At 39.1% G+C, this 27,751-nt stretch overlaps 1 protein-coding gene across 2 annotated transcripts in view; it reads right to left on the bottom strand.

Moving 5' to 3' along the window:
- LOC124716924 (serine/threonine/tyrosine-interacting protein-like) overlaps positions 1-27,751 on the bottom strand; it is a 78,107-nt gene that overhangs the window by 21,094 nt on the left and 29,262 nt on the right. For both annotated transcript variants that reach the window (XM_047243500.1, XM_047243501.1), the window contains exons 2-3: positions 27,161-27,402; positions 7,577-7,765 (exon numbers count right to left, since the gene is read on the bottom strand). In XM_047243500.1, the coding sequence (XP_047099456.1) occupies positions 7,577-7,765; positions 27,161-27,402 (431 nt within the window). The remainder of the gene's footprint in view (positions 1-7,576; positions 7,766-27,160; positions 27,403-27,751) is intronic.

Here is a 27,751-nt window from a genome sequence, read left to right as displayed (position 1 = left end):
TATACATCTTCAGTCAGTATGTTCATTCCCTGGGATCCCAAAGTGAGCAGGGGTCCATACAAAGTTGACCAACCTTCCAGCACAGTGGAGGACATTCAGGAGATTCTGAATAGTCACAATCAATGCATGTTGAGGGAAGTACTGGTTGACAGCCTGAAGACTACTCAACGAGTCACTGCCGATTAAGAACAACCGTCAGTACAAGAACAAAGGTGGCGGATACCTCGAGCAATGGCTACCAATTCTGCAGTGAATACACTATATCCATTCGACAGGGAACATCGACCGCAGAGCCGTCGTCGTGTACCACGTCTTATCGTGGAAATGCATCGGGAACGTCCAGGGACAGTCGGTGAAAAACCACAGGGTTTGCTGAATCTTTCGGTCCAAAGGAGAGGTCAAAGCAAAACTGAAGGCGGCATATACACAATGGGGTGCATGTGATTCCTCCAAGAAGCTACAGTGGAGAAAAATGGAGTTCTGAGCAGAGACTGTATCCAAACTGTGATTGTGACTCCAGACCTTGACCTCCATTGTGGGAAGCAGAACTCCCAATTGTGGGAAGCAGAACTCCTAGTCAGGAAAAAGAATGCAGTAGTTTTTGAAGTTCAGATGAACAGTGAATGTGTATTGCATAGTTGAGCAGCAGTTGTTCATGCCTGACCTGTAGGGAAGAGACGCCAGCCTCCACGAGTAAGCCATTCACAGGGCTGGTTCAAAAGGCACCTGTCGCAAGCTGAACACCACAATGGCATATTGGGTCAGCTTCTGAGAAAATGCTGAGCCACACACCATGCTCCCGTAATCAAGACGTGGCAGTATCAGAGCTTTGTAGAGCCGCACAAGTGGAGTGGCCTGTAATCTAGCTGGTGTTGCTGAGATAGCCAAGAGCACTACGGTGTGACCAACACGTTTACTTAAGCTGGCGAAGACGGGAAAGCAGTGTCAACGAGCATCAAAGACCGATCCCAAAAAATGATAAGACTCCTCCACATTGAGCATTTCGTCATTGAGGCAGAGTTCTGGTTGGGAACGGAATGAACAATACGACAGCTGCAGAAGTGTAAGCACACGTCTTGGTAGTGGAAAACCAGAAGCCACAGCTGAGACCCCAGGACTGTGCCTTCTGTACGGCACCCCATAGTCAGCATACAGCAAGACCCACAGTTGAGAAGCAACAGTGAATGCTAAAAGTAGGCAGCATACAGGGAGGGTGACACTGTAGACCCCCACAGCTGCCGCTAGACCATTAACAATACCCAGAAAAAAGGACACACTCAATTCAAATCCCTGTAGCACTGTTCTCCTGTACATGGGGAGTACTGTGGGAAGCACCAACTTGATCTCAGAAAGTATGATGAGACAAGAAGTTCTGGACAAAAATTGGGAGTTGGCCCCAGGGCGCCTGCTCGTGGAGCATAACGTGAATAACGCGATGCCATGTGCAGCAAGGGAAGTACCACTGCAAGAGCTGAAGGCTCATAGCAGCTATGCTGCAAAGGATGTACTCATAAAAAGAGATGTGAGCCCAGGGGTGGGGGCAGCTTTGAATTTAGTCCTCCCCTCAAAGAATTTTAGTCATGGTGTACTTTTTGGGTCCCCAGTCTTGTGACTGGTCTGATACGACCTGACAAGTTCCTATCCTATGCCAACCTTTTCATCTCAGAGTAGTACTCCCAACCTACATCCTCAATTATTTGCTACATGTATTCCAATATTTGTCTTCCCCTACAGTTTCTACCCTCTACAGCTTCCCTTAGTACAGGGAAGTATTCTTTGATGTCTGAACAGATATCCTATCAACCTGTCCCTCCTTTTTGTCAAAGTCTTCCACATATTTCGTTTCTCGCCAACTCTGTTGAGAACCTCTTCATTCCTTACCTTATCAGTCTACCTAGATTCAACATTCTTCTGTAGCACAACTTATCAAATGTTTCAATTCTCTTCTGTTCTGATTTTCCATAGCACATTTCACTACCATACAATGCTGTGCTCCAAATGCACATTCTCAAAAATTTCTTCCTCAAATTAAGGCCTATATTAAATACTAGTTTATTTTTCTTAGCCAGGAATTCCCATTTTGCCAGTGCCAGTCTGCTTTTTTTAAAAATACATATATATTCTCCTTGCTCTGACCGCAACAGTTTTTCCATTGCCTAGATAGCAGAATTCCCCAATTTGTCTACTTCATGATACCGAATTCTGATGTTAAATTTGTCACTGTTTTCATTTCTGCTACTTCTCATTCTTTCATCTTTCTTCGATTTGCTCTCAATCCATATTCTGTGCCCATTAGACCGTTCATTCCATTCAACATGCCCTGTAATTATTCTTCACTTTCACTGAGGAAAGCAATGTCATCAGCGAATCTTATCACTGATATCCTTTCACCCTAAATTTCAATCCTGCACTTTAATCTTTCTTTTGTTTGCATAACTGCTTCCTTGATGTAAGATTGAACAGTAGGGGTGAAAGACTACACCCTTTTTAATCCGAGCGCTCTGTTCTTGGTCTCCCACTATTATTGTTCCCTCTTGGTTTTTGTACACATTATACTCTATTCGAGATGAATACACTAAACAGATTCAGGAGAATGTAGGTTGCAGTAGGTACTGGGAGATGAAGAACCTTGCACAGGATAGAGTAGCATGGAGAGCTGCATCAAACCAGTCTCTGGACTGAAGACAACAACAACAACAACAACAACAACAACAACAACAACAACAACATACTCTATTCATCATAAGAATAAACCTGATGTAAACAAACACTAATGCAATGACTAGTCAGAGGCCGTAGCACACGTACATTGGGGCTGTTACGCTCCTTGAAGCAGGTCCTACTTATGTATTAGATATCTTATTACTAAGTTAAATGAAACTTTTAAGATATTTTAATGTATTAACACCTATCAACATTTTTCTTACTCACATTTTAGTTATGTAGTTTTTATTTAAAAACATCTGGTACAGTCAGAGTCTCTGTACTGTTGTGGTCTAATTGTTGCACTGTTAATACACAGTATAAAAAAGACTGAGGCTGCTTCCTGCTCTTTACTGAAACACACATGTGGAACATGGTTAAAAAGTCCCGAGAAATAGGTTGTTCTCAAGGTTTTTCATACATTTACAGAAGGGGGACGAAATGGCTATGAAATTTTCTGAGTGTGTTTGATACACTTCAGATACAAATACACTTTGGATGTATAGCGGAATCTGTAATGTAGCAGACTGATAATCTGGTGGAGTTCATGGATCACTGGTTCAAATCTTGTCCTGGTCGTCCCTTTGTTACATTCAATTTGAAATACCTACACCTAGTAACTGTAAAATTCATCATCATTATGAATAATGCACATACTCTTCTTTCTAATTACATATTGCATGTACAATTCCTGTTTCCCATTTCAAATATACATTCTTAACAATCAATATTTTGTCAATAAATGTAGTTGAAATTAATAAAACACAACAATTTAATTTTTAGGACAAAAACGAAAAACCAAACACTATACATTTGGATTATGTCCATTGTTTAATACCACAGATTTAGTCGCACACACGAACCATAGGGATCAGTGTTGTAGAAACATGAAAATCATTTTCACAGCATCAAACACAGCATACATGCTGCATTTTTACATTTGGCACTGTACCATTACAACATGAATCCAATGGAACTGATCTGGAGCCAAGTTAAGAGATTTGCTGCGGGAAATAACAAGACCGTTCAGCTGCCAGGCATACTGGAACTAAGGCATGCAGATTTTTCATGTGCCACTACCGAATGCTACAAGGATATAGAATAGCATGTCATAAAAAAGGACGAGAAAATGTGGCGCCTGGCTGGCTTCGTGGCTTCTGTTGTTGATTGACTCGTTATCAATGTGGTAGATGACAGTTCTGAACTGAAATGTATTTCTTGGAGTTGGATAAGAAAGGAACTAAGAGATTACCACATGAATGACTATCAATAATACATTCAGTGGCTTCAGTATTCAACAATACAGTGAAATCCCTACAGTATGTTTTTGCACCATACATACCCTGCTCAGAAGAATTACATGACTGGCTGTCTGTCTGTCTGTCTGTCTGTCTGTCATCTTCAGGTGGCTTAAATATTCTACAATACAATGAATCCCTGCAGTATGCTTTTGCATGACACACAGCTTGCTCAGAAAAATTATCCTGTGTTTAAGTTGGGAATTTTCACCATCCTTGTTTGTAATTAGAATACTATGATAGGGGACATTTTATGCTTCTCGACTGGTCATCCGAGAGGCGTGCGGTATTGCTGGAGTTTTACCAAATATTACTTCATTCTCTTTAAAAATTCAATAACATCCAAAGTTATGTTGTTTCTCTGCTCATCTCTCTCTCTCTATGCCCGAACTGCAACTGCTCACATCATTGCAGGTTAGTGCTGTCCAATCTAAATGCACTGGTAAAGCTGTTGCCTCACATTATTGCTCAGTCTATGTGCTTGTAATACAGCATAAATGTATCCTTATGATCGTACTTGACTCAGTTTGGCTTTTGCTCCACGTGAAATGAAATTCAATGCACAATTTACATTCTCAAATGCTTTTGCCAAGTCAACAAACCCTATGAACATGTCTTTATTTTTCTTCAATCTTGCTTCCATTGTTGTTGTTGTTGTTGTTGTTGTTGTTGTTGTTGTGGTCTTCAGTCCAGAGACTGGTTTGATGCAGCTCTCCATGCTACTCTATCCTGTGCAAGCTTTTTCATCTCCCAGTACCTACTGCAACCTACATCCTTCTGAATCTGTTTAGTGTATTCATCCCTTTATCTCCCTCTAAGATTTTTACCCTCCGCACTGCTGTCCAATACTAAATTGGTGATCCCCTGATGCATCAGAAAATGTCCTACCAACCGATCCCTTATTCTAGTCAAGTTGTGCCACAAATTTCTCTTCTCTCCAATTCTATTCAATACCTCCTCATTAGTTATGTGATCTACCCATCTAATCTTCAGCATTCTTCTGTAGCATCATATTTCAAAAGCTTCTATTATCTTTTTGTCTAAACTATTTATCTTCCATGTTTCACTTCCATACATGGCTACACTCCGTACAAATACTTTCAGAAACCACTTCCTGACATTTAAATCTATACTCGATGTTAACAAATTTCTCTTCTTCAGAAACGCTTTCCTTGCCATTGCCACTCTAAATTTTATACCCTCTCTACTTTGAGAATTATCAGTTATTTTGCTCCCCAAATGGCAAAACTCATTCACTACTTTAAGTGTCTCATTTCCTAATCAAATACCCACAGCATCACCCAATTTAATTCGACTAAATTCCACTATCCTCATTTTGCTTTTGTTCATGTTCATCTTATATACTCCTTTTAATACACTGCCCATTCAATTCAACTGCTGTTCCAGATCCTTTGCTGTCTCTGGCAGAATTACAATGTCATCGGCGAACCTCTAAGTTTTTATTTCTTCTCCATGGATTTTAATACCTGCTCCGAACTTTTCTTTTGTTTCCTTTACTGCTTGCTCAATATACAGATTGAATAGCATCGGGGAGAGGCTACAACCCTGTCTCACTCCCTTCTCAACCACTGCTTCCCTTTCATGTCCCTCGACTCTTGTAACTGCCATCTGGTTTCTGTACAAATTGTAATTAGCCTTTCGCTCCCTGTATTTTACCCCTGCCAACTTCAGAATTTGAAAGAGAATATTCCAGTCAACATTGTCAAAAGCTTCCTCTAAGCCTACAAATTCAATAAATGTAGGTTTGTCTTTCCTTAATCTATTTTCTAAGATAAGTCTTAGGGTCAGTATTGCCTCACGCGTTCTAACATTTCTACGGAATCTAAACTGATCTTCCCCGAGGTCGGCTTCTACCAGTTTTTCCATTCATCTGTAAAGAGTTTGTGTTAGTATTTTGCAGCCATGGCTTATTAAACTGATTGTTCGGTAATTTTCACGTCTGTCAACCCCTGCTTTCTTTCGGATTGGAATTATTATATTCTCCTTGAAATCTGAGGGCATTTCACCTGTCTCATACATCTTGCTCACCAGATGGTAGAGTTCTGTCAAGGCTGAGAAGTAGTTCTAACGGAATGTTGTCTACTACCGGGGCCTTGTTTTGACTTATCCACAATATCAGAAATGTCTTTCTGGTGCCTGTGCCTTTACCTTTCCTAAAGACAAACTGATCATTACTAAAAGATCTTCAAATTTCTTTTCCAGTCTTTTGTGTATTATACTTGTCATCAACTTGGGTGAACGATCTGTTAAACTGATTTTGTGATAATTCTCGCACTTTCAGCTCATTCTATCTTCAGAATTGAATGGATGATCTTTCCCCAAAAGTCTGATGGTGTATCACCAGTCTCATACATTCTACTCACCAATGTGTTGAGTCGTTTTGTTGTCACCTCCCAAACGATTTTAGAAATTCTGATGGAATGTTATTTATACCTTCTGCCTTACTTCATCTTAAGTCTTCCAAAGCTCTTTTACATTCTAAAGAATACTGGATCCCCTATCTCTTCCACATTCACTATTCTAACACATCATCAGACAAGTCCTCTTTTTCATACCAGCATTCAATGTACTCTTTCCACCTACACACGCGCTCTTCTGCATTTAACAGTGGAATTCCTATTGCACTTTTAATGTTACCATCCTTGCTTTTAACTTTCCTGTATGCTGAATCTGTCCTTCCAACAAACATTTCTTAAAAGATTTCTTCATATTTTGCACGCAGCATTTCACCTTAGCTTCCCAGCACTTCCAATTTATTACATTCCTAAATGAAATATCTCAGTATTCTTGAACTTCCCTGAACATTTTTGTACTTTCTTCGTTTGTTGATCATCTGAAGTGTTTCTTCTGTTGCCCATGGTTTCCTCACAGTTATCTTCTTTGTACCTACATTTTTCTTTCCAACTTCTGTGGATACTCCTTCTAGGGATGACCATTCCTCTTCAATTGAACTGCTACCGAGCTATTCATTATCGTAATATCTTTAGCCTCAGAGAACTTCAAGCCTATCTCTTCATTCCTTCTTTGCACATTGCTTCTTCCTGACTAGTCTCTTAGACTTCAGCCTACTGTTCATCACTACTAAATTGTGATCCAAGTCTATATCTGCTCCTGGGTATGTCTTACAATACAATATCTAATTTCACAATCTCTACCTGTCCATGACGCAATCTAACTGAAATCTCCCTGTATCTCCCAGCCTTTTCCAAGTATACCACCTCCTCTTGTGATTCTCGAGCACAGTATTTGCTATTACCATCTGAAATTTATCGCGGAACTCGAGTAGTCTTTCTCCTCTCTCATTCCTACTAGCAAGCCGATATTCTCCTGTAACACTTTCTTGAACTCCTTCCCCTATAACCACATTCCAATCCCTCATGACTATTGTACACTGCTGATGGCAAATTCTGATGTTTCACATTCAGTCTTCACAAACTCCATCACAGGATACGTCAGTGACCTCCTAGTTGTACGTAGTTACTTTCTGCAGCTCTAAGCGAGAGCTATTTAATAACCCGAGTTCTGTAGTCATGCTATGTAAAGATGACACAAACCTGCAGCTGAGTCCATACTTCTCCATGACATAGGCGAGCACAAGAGCTGCAGACCTCGATATGCCGGCATTTCCGTGCACCAGCACCTTCCCTCCGGCATTCAGTCCTTCGTCAATAAACTGTCGCACTGTGCCAAAGTGCTGTATTATATTCTCGTTAGGCGAATCCGCTATGTCGAGCACCAAATACCTGTAAACAGACATGGAACAGCTTTCAATTCCATTCTTACTACACAATTTGAAGGTCACGACAAAAGTCGCAAATATATGGTATACGGAAAGTACAAATCTTTCACTGTCCTCCCAAATTGCTCTCCACAAATTCCACACACACTTTTAATTCTTTAGGTCTAGTTTTAGAACTAGCCTTTCTGTAACTTTTCTTCTGGCACCTCAAGAGATAAATCTCTCTCGAGCACAGAGCCTCTTCATTCGCACATTTTTGTCTGTAGGGAATGGCGCGTCTTGAGTGCAACTTCCGAGAACTCTTAACCTGAAACAATAAGATCGGCTGTGCACGTGGATGCAGAGTCCGAGTGCTAGGCAACTGTGAGAAATACGAGGTGTACAACTTTGCTTCTGCCGTTTGCCATGAGGTGGCGACGACGGTAAGTAGCGGTCGAAAGAAACAGATTGCAGATGTCGGGTAGTTAACCTGGACTTCCGTCAACATAACCTCAATCAAACATTAGTCGATTTGCGTCTGTATTGTAAAGCTGTTCTCGATTGAAAATGTCAGTTTACGGACCTAATTCTCATTATTTGAGGGAGGTGTTACTGTTTTGTTTCAATATGAAGAAAACAGTGTCTGAGTCTCATTGAATGCTCTCAAGTAGGTACGGTAAGGACACAACTAGTGAAAGAACGTGTTGCGATTGTTTTCCACACTTCAAAAACGGTGATTTTAACATCGTAGACCGGCATAGTGGTGGAAGAGAGAATGTTTTCAAAGATGTAGAATTGGAGACACTGCCGAGTGAAGACTCGCGTCAAACTAGAGAAGAATTGGCACGATTAGTGGGAGTGACACAGTGAGCCATTTCGAAATGTCTCAAGGCTATAGGCATGATTCAGAAAGAAGGAACTTGGGTCCCGTCTGAGCTGAAGCCAAGAGACATTGAACAGCATTTGTGTGTGTGTGTGTGTGTGTGTGTGTGTGTGTGTGTGTGTGTGTGTGTGTGGGGGGGGGGGGGGGGGGGTTCCGAATATTCGTGGCTCCAAAATCATGCTCTGCATTTGGTTGGACCAGCTCAGCGTCGTGTACTATGAGGTGTTGAAACCGAGTGAAACAATCACAGGTGCTCGTTATCGAACACAATGCGTTTGAGCAGAGCATTAAAAGACAAACGGCCGCAATACAGAGAGAGGCACGATAAAGTGATTTTGCAGCATGACAATGCTTGATCCCACGCTGCAAAAGAGGTCAAAACGTACTTGGAAACGCTAAAATGGTAAGTCCTACCCCACCTGCCAAATTCTCCAGACACTGCTCCCTCTGACTATCACCTGATCGGATCATTGGCACATGGCATGGCTGATCAACACTTCCGATCTCATGAAGAAGTTACAAAATTGGACCGATTCATGGATCGCTTCAAAAGATGAACAATTTTTTCGATGGGATTTGTACGCTGCCCGAAAGATGGGAGAAAGTAGTTGCCATCAATGGAAAATACTTTGAATGATACATGTGCAACCAATTTGTTTCATTAAACCCTCAAATGTTGGGGAAAAAAAAGGCAGAACCAAAGTTGTACACCTTGTATGATTTTGGGCTGATTTTCTCAAAGTTTGAGAGAAACTTCGACAAAGCATAGAGTATGTTACGACCGTGCACTGACACTGCTCTGCCTCTTCCCCTCTGGTAACATTTGAACAGTCCCCTCTTTGCTGGAAGAAAGCCCCAACTAGTCTCTTTCTGATGCCTTCCAGTTATTACCCTTTCACTGGTGACTGCCTGACATTCAGTTTCCCGTAGAGCTAAAACCAAATTTTGTAACCAGGCTGAGAGTTGGTATCACAGAAACTGCCTGGCATCATTTTTCAGTATTTCACACTTACATCCACTTACCTGATGAAGGGAGCAGCATCTGTGAGGTGTAAACAGATGTTTCTCACGTTACTGGAGTTCCCCGATCACTATTTTTACTGACTTCAAATGAATTTCGGACTTAGAATTTTCAAAACCACAGGAAAAATGTCTTGCAGCAACAAGAAAGTTTGCAAAAGCTGATAGCAAACACTCAGGGCTTCCAGTAAATTGTGAAATATCATGCTCCATCACCAGATCTGCACCGATCGCTTCTGCCTGACTCGCCAGCTTCACAGTCACAATTCTTCTGGCTATTATTTACATTACTAAATGAATAACTAGTTCAAGGTTCACAGGCCCAATTCCAGATTACCTCTCTAACTGCTTCGAGGGACAAAAAAACTTGATATTCAATGTTTCATACAATTCTTGCCCAAATACAAAAATTGGAAATGCTGTGTCCAGAGACAAGTACTACTGTAAGGAAGTATGTATACGTCGTAAAACAACATAACTTCTTATGTAAAAATTATCAGATTTCGCCCATTATAAATGGTTTTCTACCAAATGGTAGATCATGCATAGACCATATTTTCACATTATGTCAGATCGTATAGAAACATAGGGAAAATAATAAAAAAAGCCACAGGATTAATTTCATAGATTTAGAAAAAGCATATGACAATGTTCCAAGGAAACTACTTTGGAGAGCATTAGATTTGGCAAACAGAGTCCTTTAATTAAAACAATACAAGAAATGTATAAAGATAACATACGTCGAGTGAAAATTGGTAACTTTCATGGAAATTTAGAACAAGCAAGGGTCTGTTACCAGGCTGCCCCGTGTCACCAACATTATTTAAAATCTATATAGATAACAGTCTTAAGACACGGTCTCGTAAATGGAATGGCATGGGGCTAGATATTAAAGATCGAGTTTATATACATCACCTATTATTTGCTGATGATCAAGTTAACACAAGATGGGGAGGATGCAAATTATATACGTAACCAGTTAGCAATGGAATACAGAAACTGCGGATTGAAGATTAATTACCAGAAAACAGAATACCTCACTAAAGATTCAGGCGACATATAAATAGAAAGAAAGAAAATTACGAAGGTCAATACTCTGTTATTTGGGATCCATTTTAGAGTTGAAGGGAAAATCAGAAGTAGAAATTAACAAAAGAATTAGCAGTGAAAGGAACGTCATTTGGATGCTCGATTGTCTTACAGAGCAGAAATGTAATAAACCAAATAAAAAAAATCATATATAAATCGATGCTGGAGTGCGCAGTTATGTATGGAGTGAAGACTTTGACTACTAATCTGAAACACCTAAAAAGACGGCAAGCAGTAGAAACAGACTTCTGCAGAAGAGCAGCAGGAATTTCTAGAAAAGAGAGTGTAAAACCACGAAATAGTAAAGAGAATGGAAGTAAGAGAAAGAATATACGACGTGATGGACAGACAGAAGTTACAATGGTACAGGCATGTAAGTAGAATGGAGGAAGCCAGAATTACAAAAATGATCCTGGAATGGAAACTAGAAGAAAAGCAGAGAGGAGGATGCCCTATGATCACCTAGCTCCAACATGTACGATTAACAATGAGACGACTTGGAGGAAGATATACAAGATCGGAACACCTGGAGGTACATTCTCAGGAGATAAATTAAGATCTCATGTGACAGATGTAATAATTTCATGGTATTTGTTACGTTGGAGAAAAACCTTTGTATAGAGGAAAACTTCAATAAATAAATAATAAATAAACGGTTTTCTTGAAAGCCTGTGACTGTGGAAACAATGGTAGCAGGAAGTCATTTATAAATGAACCCAGTCATGATCTTCTTTTATTTGTGTTTTACACAGCGCATATCGGGAAATGATTTCAATTTTAAAGTGTGTGTTTCTTTGTATTATACTTTTTTCTCATAATGTTTTCGATGTGTGAGGTTCTGCTTTGTTTCGTCGACTTTACTGCAATATACAGGGTGATTCAAAAAGAATACCACAACTTTAGGAATTTAAAACTCTGCAACGACAAAAGGCAGAGCTAAGCACTATCTGTCGGCGAATTAAGGGAGCTATAAAGTTTCATTTAGTTGTACGTTTGTTCGCTTGAGGCGCTGTTGACTAGGCATCAGCGTCAGTTGATGCTAAGATGGCGACCGCTCAACAGAAAGCTTTTTGTGTTATTGAGTACGGCAGAAGTGAATCGACGACAGTTGTTCAGCGTGCATTTCGAACGAAGTATGGTGTTAAACCTCCTGATGGATGGAACGCCACCACATTGGCACTTATCTGTCCGTAACTACCCGAGGCGATGGATCGGCCGCCAGGCAGCCCGTGACAGAGCACTTCATCACTGGCCTCCAAGAAGCCCTGATCTTACCCCCTGCGATTTTTTCTTATGGGGGTATGTTAAGGATATGGTGTTTCGGCCACCTCTCCCAGCCACCATTGATGATTTGAAACGAGAAATAACAGCAGCTATCCAAACTGTTACGCCTGATATGCTATAGAGAGTGTGGAACGAGTTGGAGTATCGGGTTGATATTGCTCGAGTGTCTGGAGGGGGCCATATTGAACATCTCTGAACTTGTTTTTGAGTGAAAAAAACCTTTTTAAATACTCTTTGTAATGATGTATAACAGAAAGTTATATTATGTTTCTTTCATTAAATACACATTTTTAAAGTTGTGGTATTCTTTTTGAATCACCCTGTATATAAAAATGTGTGATTTTCAGTTAGTGGTGAAATTCGGAAGAACTTCACTTGCAGTTTTCTTGTGGTCCATTTGTGTAGGGTCTCAAACATGTTAAATGTCACTCACAACTTTCAATGCACAGAACACACAGAGGATAACTTGACATAAATAAACAGTTACAAAGACGTTTTCAGATGTAGTTGACACAGATAATGTTACACATTCTCCAGAGATACACTTTTGTACGGAAGGCATTTATCTTAACAATCTGGATTTGCTTATATCTATTTTACAATGGTGTTTATTTGTAATTGTTGCTACTTTTATTTAAGTGTATTGTCAAAGTATCTGAAGAAATTCACCGATTCACTTGCAAGTTTTTCGTTTAGCATTTTGTCTTCGTATTTTCTGTAATGGGTACATATCTCCAGTTCTTCTAGCAAATCCATTTCATGCCCTTTATTTGTGGTTGGAGTACTTTGACATTTTGCTCTACTTTCCCAAATGGGTGTCCTGTGTTGTATATGTCAGTAGATGTTTCTGTTGATACGTGTGTGTGTGTGTGTGTGTGTGTGTGTGTGTGTGAGAGAGAGAGAGAGAGAGAGAGAGAGAGAGAGAGAGAGAGAGAGAGAGCTTTAATGTGCTCTGTGTACCTGGTGCTGAAATTTTGGCCTGTTTGTCCTCGGTAGAACTTGGAGCATTCCTGACATGTTACTTTGTATATTCCAGAGTCTGAGTATTGGTCATGATTAAATGTTATATTATGTATTAGTTTTTGTTGTTTATTTTCTGTAGAAAATCCAACTTTTACTTTGTGATTTTTTGAGAATATTTCCTATCTTCTGCAATATATTGCCAATGTATGGGATTCTAGACATACATTTGTTCTTGTCTTTTCCTTCTGTGGTGAACTTTGTGTTTGGGTTTTTCTTCTAAATCTACATGGATACTCTCAAATCGCATTTATGTGCCTGGCAGAGGGTTCATCGAACCATCCTTCACAATAAAACTACTATTCCAGTCACAAACGGTGTGTGGAAAAAACGAACACCTATGTTTTTCCGTGCAAACTCTGATCTTCCCTATTTTATTATAATGATGATTTCTCCCTATGTAGGTTGTCATCAACAAAATATTCTCACATTCAGAGGAGAAAGCTGGTACTGAAGGTTCGTGAGAAGATTCTACCGCAGCAAAAAACGCCTTTGTTTTAATTATGTTCATCCAAATCCTGTATCATTTCAGTGACACACTCTCCCCTACTTCGCGATAATACAAAACGTGCTGCCCTTCTTTGAACTTTCTCGATGTACTCTGTAAGTCCTGTCTGGTACGGATCCCACACTGTGCAGCAGTATTCTAAAAGATGATGGACAAGTGTGTGTAGGTAGTCTCTTTTGTGGAGCTGTTACATTTTCTAATGGTCCTGCCAATAAAGAGCAATCTTTGGTTAGGCTTCCTCATAACATTTTCTGTGCATCTCTTCCAATTTAAGTTGTTTGTAATTTAACTCCTAGGTATTTAGTTGAATTTATGGCCTTTAGATTTGATCGATTTATCGTGTAATCAAAGTTTAATGGATTCCTTTTAGCACTCATGTGGATGACCTCATACTTTTCGTTATTAAGGGTCAATTGCAAATTTTTGCACTATACAGATGTCTTTTCTAAATCAGCTTGCAATTTGTTTTTATCTTCTTACGACTTTACCAGTCAATAAACAACAGAATCATCTGCAAGTAACCCAAGAAGGCTACTCAGATTGTCTCCTAAATCGTTATTATACAGGGTGATCCATTGATAGTGTACTTATACGTTTGTGACTATTACAGAGCCATCTATCACAAAATGAAAAAAGTGGTCCAACTAAAACATTCATATTTCTTTACGCACTACACGAATATTTAATAAAAAATGGGGGTTCCTATTTTTAAAAAAATGCAGTTGATATGCGTTTCACCTATGGCAGCGCCATCTAGTGGGCCAACCATAGCGCCATCTGGTCTCCACCATCAAGCTACACAAGTTTCATTCTTTGTAGTTTTTTTCATTTGACGCTTATTTCGTGAGATATTTGGCCCGGTCACAATCAATGGACCACCCTGTAGATATGGAACAGTAAAGTGCCTATAACACTACCTTGGGGAACGTCAAAAATCACTTCTGTTTCACTTGATGAATTTCCATCAATTACGATGAACTGTGATCTCTGGCAGGAAACCACAAATCCAGTCACATAACAGATGATATTCCGTTAGCACACAATTTCACTACAAGCCACTTGTGTGGTGCAGTGTCAAAAGCTTTCTGGAAATCTAGAAATACAGAATCAATTTGAAAGTCCTTGTCAATAGCACTTATCACTTAGTGTGATTAAAGAGCTAGTTGTGTTTCACAAGAACAATGTTTTCTGAATCTGTGTTGACTGTGTGTCAATCAATTTTTCTCTTTGACGTAATGCGTAATGTTTGAATACAATATATGTTCCAAAATCCTGCTGCATTTCGATGCTGATGTTATGGGCCTGTAATTTAGTGTGATCTGTGCAACTTTCCAGTCTTTGGGTATGGATCTTTCATCGAGTGAACAGTTGTATATCATTGTTAATTATGGAGCAATTGTAAAAGCATTCTCTAAAAGGAACCTAATGGTATACAGTCTGGACCGAAAGACTTGCTTTTATTAAGTGCCTTAAGTTGTTTCACTACTCAAAGGTTATAAATTTCTATGTTCTACATCTACATCTACATACATTCTCCGCAATCCACCATACAGTGCGTAGCGGAGGGTACCTCATACCACAACTAGCATCTTCTCTCCTTGTCCCACTCCCAAACAGAACGAGGGAAAAATGACTGCCTATATGCCTCTGTACGAGCCCTAATCTCTCTTATCTTTTTGGTCTTTCCGCGAAATGTAAGTTGGTGGCAGTAAAATTGTACTGCAGTCAGCCTCAAATGCTGGTTCTCTAAATTTCCTCAGTAGCGATTCATGAAAAGAACGCTTCCTTTCCTCTAGAGACTCCCACCCGAGTTCCTGAAGCATTTCCGTAACACTCGCGTGATGATCAAACCTACCAGTAACAAATCTAGCAGCCCGCCTCAGAATTGCTTCTACGTTGTTGTTGTTGTTGTGGTCTCCACACAGCTCTCCACACTACTCTATCGTGTGCAAGCTGCTTCATCTCCCAGTACCTACTGCAACCTACATCCTTCTGAATCTGCTTAGTGTATTCATCTCTTGGTCTCCCTCTACGATTTTTACCCTCCACCCTGCCTTCCAGTACTAAACTGGTGATCCCTTGATGCCTCAGAATATGTCCTACTAACCTATCCCTTCTTCTCATTTTGAGATGTTTGTATTCCTTTTTGCCTGCTTCATTTACTGCATTTTTGTGTTTTCTCCTTTCATCAAATAAATTCAGTATCTCTTCTGTTACCCATGGATTTCTACTAGCCCTCGTCTTTTTACCTACTTGATCCTCTGCTGCCTTCACTATTTCATCCCTCAAAGCTACCTATTCTTCTTCTACTGTATTTCTACTGTATTGCTTCTATGTCCTCCCTCAATCCGATCTGATAGGGATCCCAAACACTCGAGCAGTACTCAAGAATAGGGCGTATTAGTGTTTTATAAGCAGTCTCCTTTACAGATGAACCACATCTTCCCAAAATTCTACCAACGAACCGAAGACGACTATCTGCCTTCGCCACAACTGCCATTACATGCTTGTCCCACTTCATATCACTCTGCAATGTTACGCCCAAATATTTAATCGACGTGACTGTGTCAAGCGCTACACTACTAATGGAGTATTCAAACATTACGGGATTCTTTTTCCTATTCATCTGCATTAATTTACATTTATCTATGTTTAGAGTTAGCTGCCATTCTTTACACCAATCACAAATCCTGTCCAAGTCATCTTGTATCCTTCTACAGTCACTAAACGACGACACCTTCCCGTACACCGCACCATCATCAGCAAACAGCCACACATTGCTATCCACCCTATCCAAAAGATCATTTATGTAGATAGAAAACAACAGCGGACCTGCCACACTTCACTGGGGCACTCCAGACGATACCCTCACTTCCGATGAACACTCACTATCGAGGATAATGTACTGGGTTCTATTACTCATGTTTGCAGCTGGGGGGTGATTCAAAATCTGGAATACTTATTTTGTCTTCCTTGGTGAAGGAATTTTGGAAGGCTTTGTTTAGTAACTCTGCTTTGGCAGTACTGTTGTCGGTAGTATTTCCATTGCTATCACACAGAGAAGGCATTGTTTGTGTGTTGCCACTAGCACACTTCACATATGACCACAATCTCTTTGGATTTCCTGCCAAGTTGGAGATTTTTTGTCCATTTAAGTTTGGCATGTTTTTTTGTTGTTTCTGCAACAGTGTTCTGCCAGCTTCGTGTACCAAGGAGGATTAGCTCCGTTGTTTGTTAATTTATTTGGTATAAACCTCTCAATTGCTGCCAATACTATTTCTTAGAATTCAAGCCACATGTGGTCTGCACTTACACTGTTAATTTGGAAGGAGTGGAGACTGTCTCTCAGGAAGGTGTCAAGTGAATTTTTATCTGCTTTTTTTTGAATAGGCATATTTTTTGTTTACTTTTGGAGGATTTTGGGGCTATAATATTCAATACTATTCATGTGAGTCAGGATCTAACTGCACAATATAATTTTCAGAGAATGCAGAGCACAATTTCGGATAATGTTTTATGCGTACTTCTGGATTTAAACATGTATTTTTGCGAATACACATATTGAGGGTACATTAAAGTTACTACCAACTATAAGTGTATGAGTTGGGTACATGTTTGAAATTAAACTCAAGTTTTCTTTGAACTCAACAACTGTATCATCTGAATTGGGAGGTCGGTATTACTTTATTCAAGTTGCCAAGAGTGACCTCTGCCCATACTAACTAACAGGAACTATCTACTACAGTTTCGTGACAAGATAAACTACTTCTAACAGCAAGAAACACGCCACCATCAACCGCATTTTGCCAATCCTTTAGGAACACCATTAGCTTCTTTGCACAAATTTCGGCTGAACTTACCTCCGGCTTTAGCCAGCCTTCAGTGCCTATGACGATCACTTTGTTTAGGTCGGTGTACACCATGAAAGCATCATAATCATCAACAACTGCTATCTGTTTCACTATTTTTATTTCTTGTCGCATGTTTTCTTGGTTCATAGATATTTTAATTGTCCTAAGTAGCAATGATCCGTATGCTGCCTGTTTATGAATGTTTGGGTGACATGAGGTTGCGAAAATTGTGGTATCAGTCACTGTATTTTTCCTGTAAATTTTGAACATGCATGTGTTAGTGTTTCATCTAATATTAAGGGCTATATAACTGATGCTTTTGTTTTCTTCATGTTCCACTGTAAACTTAATTTTCTTATGTACGAGGGTTGGAACTTTAATTGTGGCAGCTCGTACAAAATAGGTGTGTTTCAAAGTTTTACTGACCTTCAAAGTAGTCACCAGCATTGTGTATAACCCATTGCCAACGGTATGGAAGCCGTAGGATAGTCTTATCAGTGCCAGTTGTGTTGACATTTTGAGCAACGCGGTTTATTGCTCGGTGAATTTGTAGCGGTTCTGAAGAGAATGCTGTGAAGTGTTTCTATCAGTTTAGAAATCGAGTTGAACTCACAAGGGTTTAAGTCAGGGGAGTGCAGTAGGTGGTATAACACTTAGCAGCCCAATCAGTCAAACAAATCAGTAACAGTTTGTACTGTACATGCTTGGGCATTCTCCTGCAAAATAGTGGTCAGGTCCTGTAGAAAGTGTCATCACTTCTGTCTCTACGCTGTTCATTTTTGGAACACAACCTATGACCAGCTTAGAGACAGACATGATGACACTTTCTGTAGGACCTGACCATCATTTTGTAGGACAATGCTGAAACACGTACAGTGCAAGCTGTTACTGATTTGTTTGACTGATGGGACTGCTACGTGCTTTGCCACCTACAGCACTCCCCTGACTTAAGCCCTCATAAGTTCAACTCAGTTTCTAAACTGAAGGAAACAATTCATGGCATTCGCTTCATAACAGCTACAAATTCATCGGGCAATAGTTCGCGCCACTCGAACTGTCAACACAACTGGCACTGCTAAGAGTATCCTACGACTTCCACATCGCTGGCGACGGGTTGAACACAATGCTGGTGACTACTTTGAAGGTCAGTAAAACTTTGAAACACGTATCTATTTTGTACGAGCTGTAAATAAATAGTTGCCACTATTAAAGTTCCAACCCTCATATATCATTGAAGCAGTTCAGAATGTCTTATGTCTGTGGCATTGCCTTTACTAACAGTAGTGTGTCACCTACAAATCTGCTATAAAATTCAATTTTCTTTGAACAGGGTTCTTGACTGCTAAGTAGCCTTTGTTCCAAGCGATTTGTTTGTGTGTCAGCTATGGTACCTGATATATATGATCCCACCGCTAGGCCATCTGGTTGCTTATAAATATTGCCATTAAAGGTAAAGTAGTTGTAATTTGGAGTTAGATGGAGAAGTTCCATAAATTCAATGATCTCTGTGTATGCAAGTTTGTTATTTTTCATGAGGTTCTTTTGGATTCCTGTTACAGCTCTTGTTTGGGTATGTTTGAGTAAAAGTTGGTAATGTCAATTGATAAGAAATGAGCATCTTTGAAGAGTTTCTTGCCTTTTACTTCTCCAGCTAGCATCAAGCTATTTTTAATAGAATTTGTTGTTTCATATGTATAATTTTTCCTCTGTATGTTATTCAGTTTCTGTGACTGTTTGTATGCTGGGCTATTTACAGTGTTTACCATGGGGCCTATTGAATCACCTTGTTTGTGTGCCTTTGGCTGTGCTCTTAGGCATGGTGCTTTTGGATTCATGCAAGTAAGATATTTATTCTCAGTTTTTGTCACTAGGAAATTTAGTGTTCTTTAGCTGTTCATTAATTTTATGTAGGAATTATTTTATTGGGCTTTTTTAATACGTTGAGTATTATTAGCATCAAAGAAATTGTGTTTGTCTAAGTATTCCTTTTCTTTTGTCACAACTCATGTACTGCTTTTGCATGATTTTGAGATTATGGATTGGTTGTTTTTCAGTTTATTATTTACAGATTTTAGGGTTTTCGTCTCATTTATTCTATATTTAGATCTAAATTTATCATTCTTCGTTTCTTTTTGAAGAAGCCTGCTCACTTCGTGACCTATTGCTGCTTTTGTATTTGATTTTAATTTTGCAGCAACTGCTTGCATTTTTTGTTGCAACAGATAATAGTTGCAACAAAAAATGCAGTAGTTGCTGCAAAATTAAATTCAAACACAGGCAGCATACAGATCAATGCTACATAACACAAAAGTTATTTAGCAGGCAAGGACCCTGTCTAAAGAAAATAGAATTTTATAGGAGATTTGTACTTCTGAACTGCTTCAATAAACTACATTAGAAAATTACATTTACAATGTAACATAACTGAAACAAAAGCATCAGTTGCCTGGACACTAATACTAAAAGAAACAACACATGCACATTCAAAATTTACAGGAAAAATAAAATGACTAACAACACAGTCCCTGCAACCTCATCTCACCTGGACATCCATAAACAGACAGCATACAGATCAATGCTACACAGGCCAACTAAAATTCCTATGTACCATGAAAACATGCAATAAGAAATAAATGTAGTGAAACAGTTTGCAGTTGCTAATGATCATAATGTTTCCATGGTTGAGAGTCCTAAACAAAGTGAAGAAAAATCCAAACACAAAGTGGACCACAGAAGGAAAAGACAAGAACAAATGTATGTCTAGCATCCCATACATTGGCAATATATTGCAGAAGACAGCAAATATTCTCAAAAAAATCACAAAGTAAAAGTTGGATTTTCTACAGAAAATAAACAACAAAAACTAATACATAATATAACATTTAATCATGACCAATACTCAGACTCTGGAATATACAAAGTAACATGTCAGGAATGCTCCAAGTTCTACCGAGGACAAACAGGCCAAAATTTCAGCACCAGGTAGACAGAGCACATTAAAGCTCTCTCTCTCTCTCTCTCTCTCTCTCTCTCTCTCTCTCTCTCTCTCTCTCTCTCTCACACACACACACACACACACACACACACACACACACACACACACACACACACACACACACGTATCAACAGAAACATCTACTGACATATACAACACAGGACACCCATTTGGGAAAGTAGAGCAAAATGTCAAAGTACTCCAACCACAAATAAAGGGCATGAAATGGATTTGCTAGAAGAACTGGAGATATGTACCCATTACAGAAAATACGAAGACAAAATGCCAAACGAAAAACTTGCAAGTGAATCAGTGAATTTCTTCAGATACTTTGACAATACACTTAAATAAAAGTAGCAACAATTACAAATAAACACCATTGTAAAATAGATATAAGCAAATCCAGATTGTTAAGATAAATGCCTTCCGTACAAAAGCATATCTGTGGAGAACGTGTAACATTATCTGTGTCAACTACATCTGCAAACCGTCTTTGTAACTGTTTATTTATGTCAAGTTATCCTCTGTGTGTTCTGTGCATTGAAAGTTGTGAGTGACATTTAACATGTTTGAGACTACACAAATGGACCACAAGAAAACTGCGAGTAAAGTTCTTCCGAATTTCACCACTAACTGAAAATCACACATTTTTATATTTATTGCAGTAAAGTCAACGAAACAAAGCAGAACCTCACACATCGAAAACATTATGAGAAAAAAGTATAATACAAAGAAATACACACTTTAAAATTGAAATTATTTCCCAATATGCACTGTGTAAAACACAAATAAAAGAAAATCATGACTGGTAGCAGACAGTTATTTACAAACAAACCCACGTACAAATTACTCAGACTATATTCATCCAGTGTTTGAGAACAAGCATCTAAGAGACTTCCAACAAACTTTAAGCATAATTTCAAATCTTGTCTAAATTTTTTCTTATTTACATGCATGTAGAAGCATGCTTAACATCAAATATTTAATACACCGACTCATTTGTAAAGTAATTAGAAGTTTGAAGCTGTTTCATACACGGGAGTTTCATTCTATAATTCAGCATATCACACCTCATCTCCAAACTTGTACTTACCCTCATTTATTATCAAACAGCCTCAGTTGTTCCTTTTCCTGAAACTGATCACGTCCTATCTTCTGTAGTCCGTAGTGGTGCAGTTGTTCATATTTGCGATCTCTTTCCACTATGCACATTTCCAACTTTGTAGGAGTAAGGAGAAAAACACACAATTGTTACAAACTGAGTCTAAATATCTTAGCACAATGAAGAAAAGAAGCATCAAGTGGAAGCCCAGCCAAGTTCAGTCCACTGTGTTTCTACTAATCACTCAGCTACTGTTGTATCATCAACTGCAGCGCTGTTTCAAGTTTTTAATACACTGCGACAAAATTCAGAGTATTCAGTTAATTTTCATGAGAATTATAGTTCCTGTCACCAGTCTGAACACTGGTCCTAAGTAGGTCTCTGGGCTAGTCTAGCCTGTGCAACCCTCTTCATCTGAACCTAAATCCACTTGAATCTGGTTACTGTAGCCAAGCCTCTGTCTCCCTCTGCAATTTGTAGCCCCCACACTCCACTCCATCACCACATTGACAATTCCTCGACACCTCGAGAGTGTCCTAACAACTGATCCCTTCTTTTCGTTAATTTGGGCTGTAAAGCTATTTTCGATTCAGTACTTGTTCTATAAACACTCCACATAGCCATCTTAGCTGCAACATTCTTCTCTAGCATCAGATTCCAAGGCTTCATATTCTCTTCTATCTGCTCTGCTCTATTTAGCAAATAATTTCACTTCCACATAAGGCTAGAAAAAAGCTCAGGAAGACTTCGCAATATTTTATATTCAATGGAAACATATTTTTATATTTCAGGAAAGGTTTTCTTGCTGCTGCCAATTATATTTTATATTGTTTTCTGCTATCATCAGGTGTTTTACGAAGTGTCAAACATAGAATGCAATTATGAACACTGACCCACTAGCAAATAGCTGGAAAACTACATCTACTGATTTTTTGAAGCAGGGTGAGCAGTAACTGACACTGTAAAGTTAATTCAGGGAACGTGTTTCCCTTACAAGCTACATTCAGGGGATAATGATAGGTTTTATTATTGGAGTGGGCTTTGGGGAGAGAGGGCGAGAGAGGCAAGGTGAATGGGTCATTCCAAGTCAAGTGGCCTTGGGCCCCCACTCTGCCGTCTCCAATTTCAATGAAATTTTTACAGAATGTACATATAGACCTTACATGAAGCACTGCCAAATTACAGCTTCATAAGTAGTATGGTGGGGCCACTAGCCACCTTTTTGTAAAGGCTCGTTTTTTGACATTGCAAATGAAACGAATAAATGATCAACTTTGTTTTACCATTTTTCAGGATCTAAGACACCTGTCGTGCTGAAACTTTGCGATCCTGTTCAACTTTTTGGATAAAATAGCTTAGTTGTAGTACAAAAGGTCAAACTATGGTAAATTCATCATTGTGTGCTATCAAAGTGGGTCATAAATCTTGTCGTACTAAATTCTGACTATACTTTATTGCCTTGTTTCTACTGAAAGAATAACTTTCTGAAGCTGATACTTTATAGTTATCTGCAACCTGTCAGCATGTCATAAAGCTCTGCAAGTGACATCCAGATTGTTCAAATAATAACAGAGTTATCTGAGCTCACCTTGTCTGACCAGAAAACATTGTTTTTATTTTGGAGATAAACCAGTTTAGTGTCAACAATGGAGTTTGGTAACATGCTTCAATCAGTCTGAAGCACACTGTTGTGTAAAGAGTGTTCAGATGTTGTGTGTGCCTTTTTAAATGATGTAAAGTGTGTTGTCATTACTTGATAAACATCTTTTTTCAGTAAGTAAAAATTATTTCAAGGTACGGGGTGACTCTTTAGAAATGTTTATCAGGTTTTTTTTTCTGTTGTATTCTCAAGGAAGTTCCCATTATCTTTGATTGTTTAATGTTTTTCAGTTGGAAATATACACCACTTCTACTTTATCTAATATTGAAACAAGCAGCAATTGGAAGCATAAATTTAATTGTAGTGTAATGGATATCAACGAGGTTTCAGTACCATGTGTCATTGGCCTTGCAGATAATTCTGCATGTCATCTGAAAAGACACATACATCAACAAGGCTTCATTCCAATCAAAGAATTTTTAGTGGAGCAACAGGAATTCATAAACCAGAGAAGTGAGATATGTCTTACTGAAAATTCAAAAATATGATTTCATCACAAAGCAATACTTGTGGACAAATATAACTTTCTACAGAGAACTTGTAATCCTTTTGGTGCAAAGAACCATTCTGTTAAAAAGGGTTTACGGATTGTCAATGTGGAAACAGTAAAACAATTGCAAGCCATGACTAAGAGCAATGTGTAACCTGGTCAGAAGATCTGACCAACTTGCAGAAAACAATTTCCAGCAAAGAAAGTAGAAAAATCACAGTCAACTTCAAACCAGTCAGAAGATGAAGCATATTCAGAAGTATCAATCGATTCAAGTGTAACTGCTTTTGGGGTCTCCCCGCCAAAATTTCAGAGAGTATCAAAAAGGGATGTGAAAGGTTGTGCACAACAAAAAATAAGCGAAGTTCAAGAGGCAATTGCGAATAACATTGCTGCTGCTGCTGCTTGAGGATTCGTCCCAAAAGATCTTCACCTTGTACAACCAAGACATGTCCTGATTGTGAAGATTATAAGCAGCTGATAAAAAAATTGAAAGAAGTTGCAATTGCCAAGGCAGCCTGAAAAATTGCAAATACTGACATTAGTACCAAAAAGCTGGACTATAAATGAGACAATGCAAGAATCTGGTGTTTCAGAGAGGATGGTAAAAGTAGCTACGAAGTTACAGACAGAAAATGGTGCATTATGTCTGTCAAAGAACAAGTGTGGCAAGAGGATTCCAGATGCTGTAAAAGAGTGGTAACATTTTTCCCGAATGAAGAATTTAGCCAAATTTGTCCAGGTAAAAAAGACTGTGTATCAATTAGAATAGAAGGAAAGAAAGTTTCGATGCAAGAGTACCTTTTTCTGAATAATTTGAAAGAAATGTTTGCTGCACGTTGACTTCAGCATGGGCCTGAAATTGGATTTTCCAAATTTTGCAAATTGAGGCCAAAATGGTGCATCACTGTGGGTGCTGCAGGAACCCATTCAGTCTGTGTTTGCACTTTACACTAAAATGTGAAACTGATGGTTGCAAGCACTCCAATTAAAGAAGATTATAAGAGTCTGATTGCTAAAACAGTGTGTGATTTGGAATCCAAAGACTGCATGCTTCATTGTTGTGAAATCTGTCTGGGAAAAGAACTATATGAACAGTTTTTAGAAAGTAGTTTTGAAGACAGTGATCCAGATGATACCATTGAGTCCAAACAGTGGGTGCACACTGATAGAGATACATTAGAAACCAAGCAGATGATCACTGAGGATTTTATTGAAGATATGATTTCAAAAATTGACAAACTTTACACTCATCATCATATTGCAAAGCATCAGAGCAAGCACCTAAAATGCATAAAAGAGAGTTGTAAGCCAACTGAACTGATCATATTAATGGACTTGGCTGAAAATTATTCCTTCATTGTCCAGGATGCAGCTCAAGGTTTTCACTGGAATAACAGCCAAGCAAATTTACACCCATTTGTTGTGTACTTCAGAAATAACTTGGACATCAGCAGCATCAGCTGCTGTATAATAAGTTACAGCCTGAAATATAATGCAATTGCTGTACATGCTTTTATAGTGAAGTTAATAGAAGATCTAAAGTGTCTCCTTGGAAAAATCACACACATTTACTATTTCAGTCATGTGTCAGCAGCACAGTACAAAAACTTCAAAAATTTTCTGAATCTCTGTACCACCAAAATGACTTTGGAATCTGCGCTGAATGGGACTTTTCTGCTACAAGCCACGGAAAATCTCCATGTGATGGAATTGGAGGAACCGTAAAGCACCTGGCAGCAAAAGCAAGCCACCTGCGGAGCAGATTTTGACACAAACTGATTTGTTTAAATACTGTACAAAGAATATCAGAGGAATCCAATTCATTTATGTTAAAAGAAGAAATTGAAACATGAAAAACTGAGCAGGAAGAAAGGTTCAAAAATGGCTGCGCAGTATCAGGAACAAGAGAGGATCACCATTTTGTGCCATTAAATGAAAAAGTTTGTATTAGAAGAGTATCCAATGATAAAAAAAATTTTTGTGGCAAATGTTGACTAAAGTCAAGCAACAGTTTCATTGAGAAATATTACAGCCTTACAACCGGGCCAATACACTGCCTGTATATATGATGGAAAATGGTGGATTGATAATGTGTCTGAAGTTTAAGAAGAAGTAAATGATGTTTCAGTCAGTTTGATGCACCCCAATGGACCTGCACATTCATTCTATTGGCCAGTTCGGCAGGATGCTCATTGGATTTCAAACCAACACATTATTTCTGTCATTCCAGCTCCATCAGCAACAAGAATGGGCCGACATTATAGCTTTTTAGAATCAACTGTAATTGCTATTAGTAACAAATTTCAGCAAATGAATTAATAAGAACTGAAATATCTGGCTTGGGAACCATAAAGAGTATGACTGATAGATGTATTTTTTTAATGTAATACAAATGTGAGTTTATTTGGTACGACAAAATTTATGGGCTACTTTGATAGCACACTATGATGAATTTACCATAGTTTGACCTCTTGTTTCACAGCTAAGATATTGTACCAAAAACGTTGAACAGGATCACAAAGTTTCAGCATGACAGGTCTCTCAGATCCTGAGTAATGGTAAATAAAAGTGGATCATTTATTCATTTAAGTCGCAATGTCGAGAAATTTAATGTAATGAAAATACAAGTTTGTTTGTTCTTAAATGCAAAGTCTCCAAAATTAAAACAAAGTGAGCTCTTTCCAATGGTGCCGAGAAAAATAAAATTTGAGTGATCCCTTTTGAGATATGACCTTTCTAAAGGGAGCCAAAATTGAATGATTAAACTTTTAGCACACTTTGAACTTCGATAGCTCAGTTGTTATATGAGCAATCTGGGTGCCACTTGCAGAGCTTTATGACATGCTGGCAGGCTGCAGATAACTAAAGCATTAGCTTCAGAAAGTTACTCTTTCAGTAGATACAAGGCAATAAACTATAGCCAAATTGCGGTATGACAAGATTTATGAGCCACTTTGATAACACACTATGACAAATTTACCACAGTTTGACTTTTTGTACTACAACTAAGCCATTGTACCCAAAATGTTGAACAGGATCACAAAGTTTCAGCACGACAGGTCTCTTACATCCTGAACAATGGTAAAACAAAATTGATCATTTATTTATTTCAGTTGCAATATAAGAAAAACGAACCTTTACGAAAAGGTGGCTAGTGGCCCCACCTTATTACTTATGCAGCTGTAATTTGGCAGTGCTTCATGTAAGGTCTATATGCACATCCAAAAAAAAATCATCAAAATTGGAGATGGTTGAGTGGGGAGCTTGTTTGAATTTAGACCACTTTACATGGAATGACCCAAAAGAGAGAGAGAGAGAGAGAGAGAGAGAGAGAGAGAGAGAGAGAGGTGGGGGTGGGGAGTAACTGGGCCATCCTTAGGAGCTTCTAGTAAAAACTTTTTGAATCTAGTCAAAAAGTAGTCCGGACAGCAACAACTGCAGGAAATGTAATGCACTGCGCAAAAAGTACCAAGTTTTAGAACAATACTTTTTTAAAAATTCTGCTCTGCACTCACTTGAATTGGTCGGGGAAATTTGGGCGGACGAAGTGGGCCTCCACGGCCTGGCGCACACACACAATGTGCGTCACACCGTGGGCCAGCAGCGCCTTGAGGCGGCAGCGCACAGCAGCCGAGTACGGCCCCAGGTACAGCCCGGGCACGATCTCCTGCATCGAGCGCCGCATCGTGTACGTCCACTCATCGCTCGAGTCACACTGGAAGGGCACTGCCGGGTATTCCACTCTGCGATTTTGTACCTGTGAATTAAGATGTGTGAGCTGTTTACCAGACAAAACTGAAGTTTTACCAAAGTTACAGATCACTGGGAGGTGAAAGCCAAGTCAGAAACTGGAGGAGGAGGAGGAGGAAGAGGAGGAGGAGGAGGAGGACCGTGTTTTATCGGTTTTCTCCAAGAAATCTACAGCCTCTACTCACATTCACACTTGCCAAAATTTTTTTGCAACTACAAATGGTTTTGACACGCGTCTGTCTCTGTACGGGTCACCCTTGCGTTCCTGTTTCGCAGATCGCCACCCACATGGATATTTCGTTTCCTTTGAGTTTCCACATGACTGACACTAAACTTCCAACCGGACACCCCGAAGA

This window comes from Schistocerca piceifrons, chromosome 9, assembly GCF_021461385.2.
Source record: "Schistocerca piceifrons isolate TAMUIC-IGC-003096 chromosome 9, iqSchPice1.1, whole genome shotgun sequence".
NCBI classification, from domain to species: Eukaryota; Metazoa; Arthropoda; class Insecta; order Orthoptera; family Acrididae; genus Schistocerca; species Schistocerca piceifrons.
Note: the sequence above shows the minus strand (reverse complement) of the source record. Positions and strands in the feature narration are given on the sequence as shown.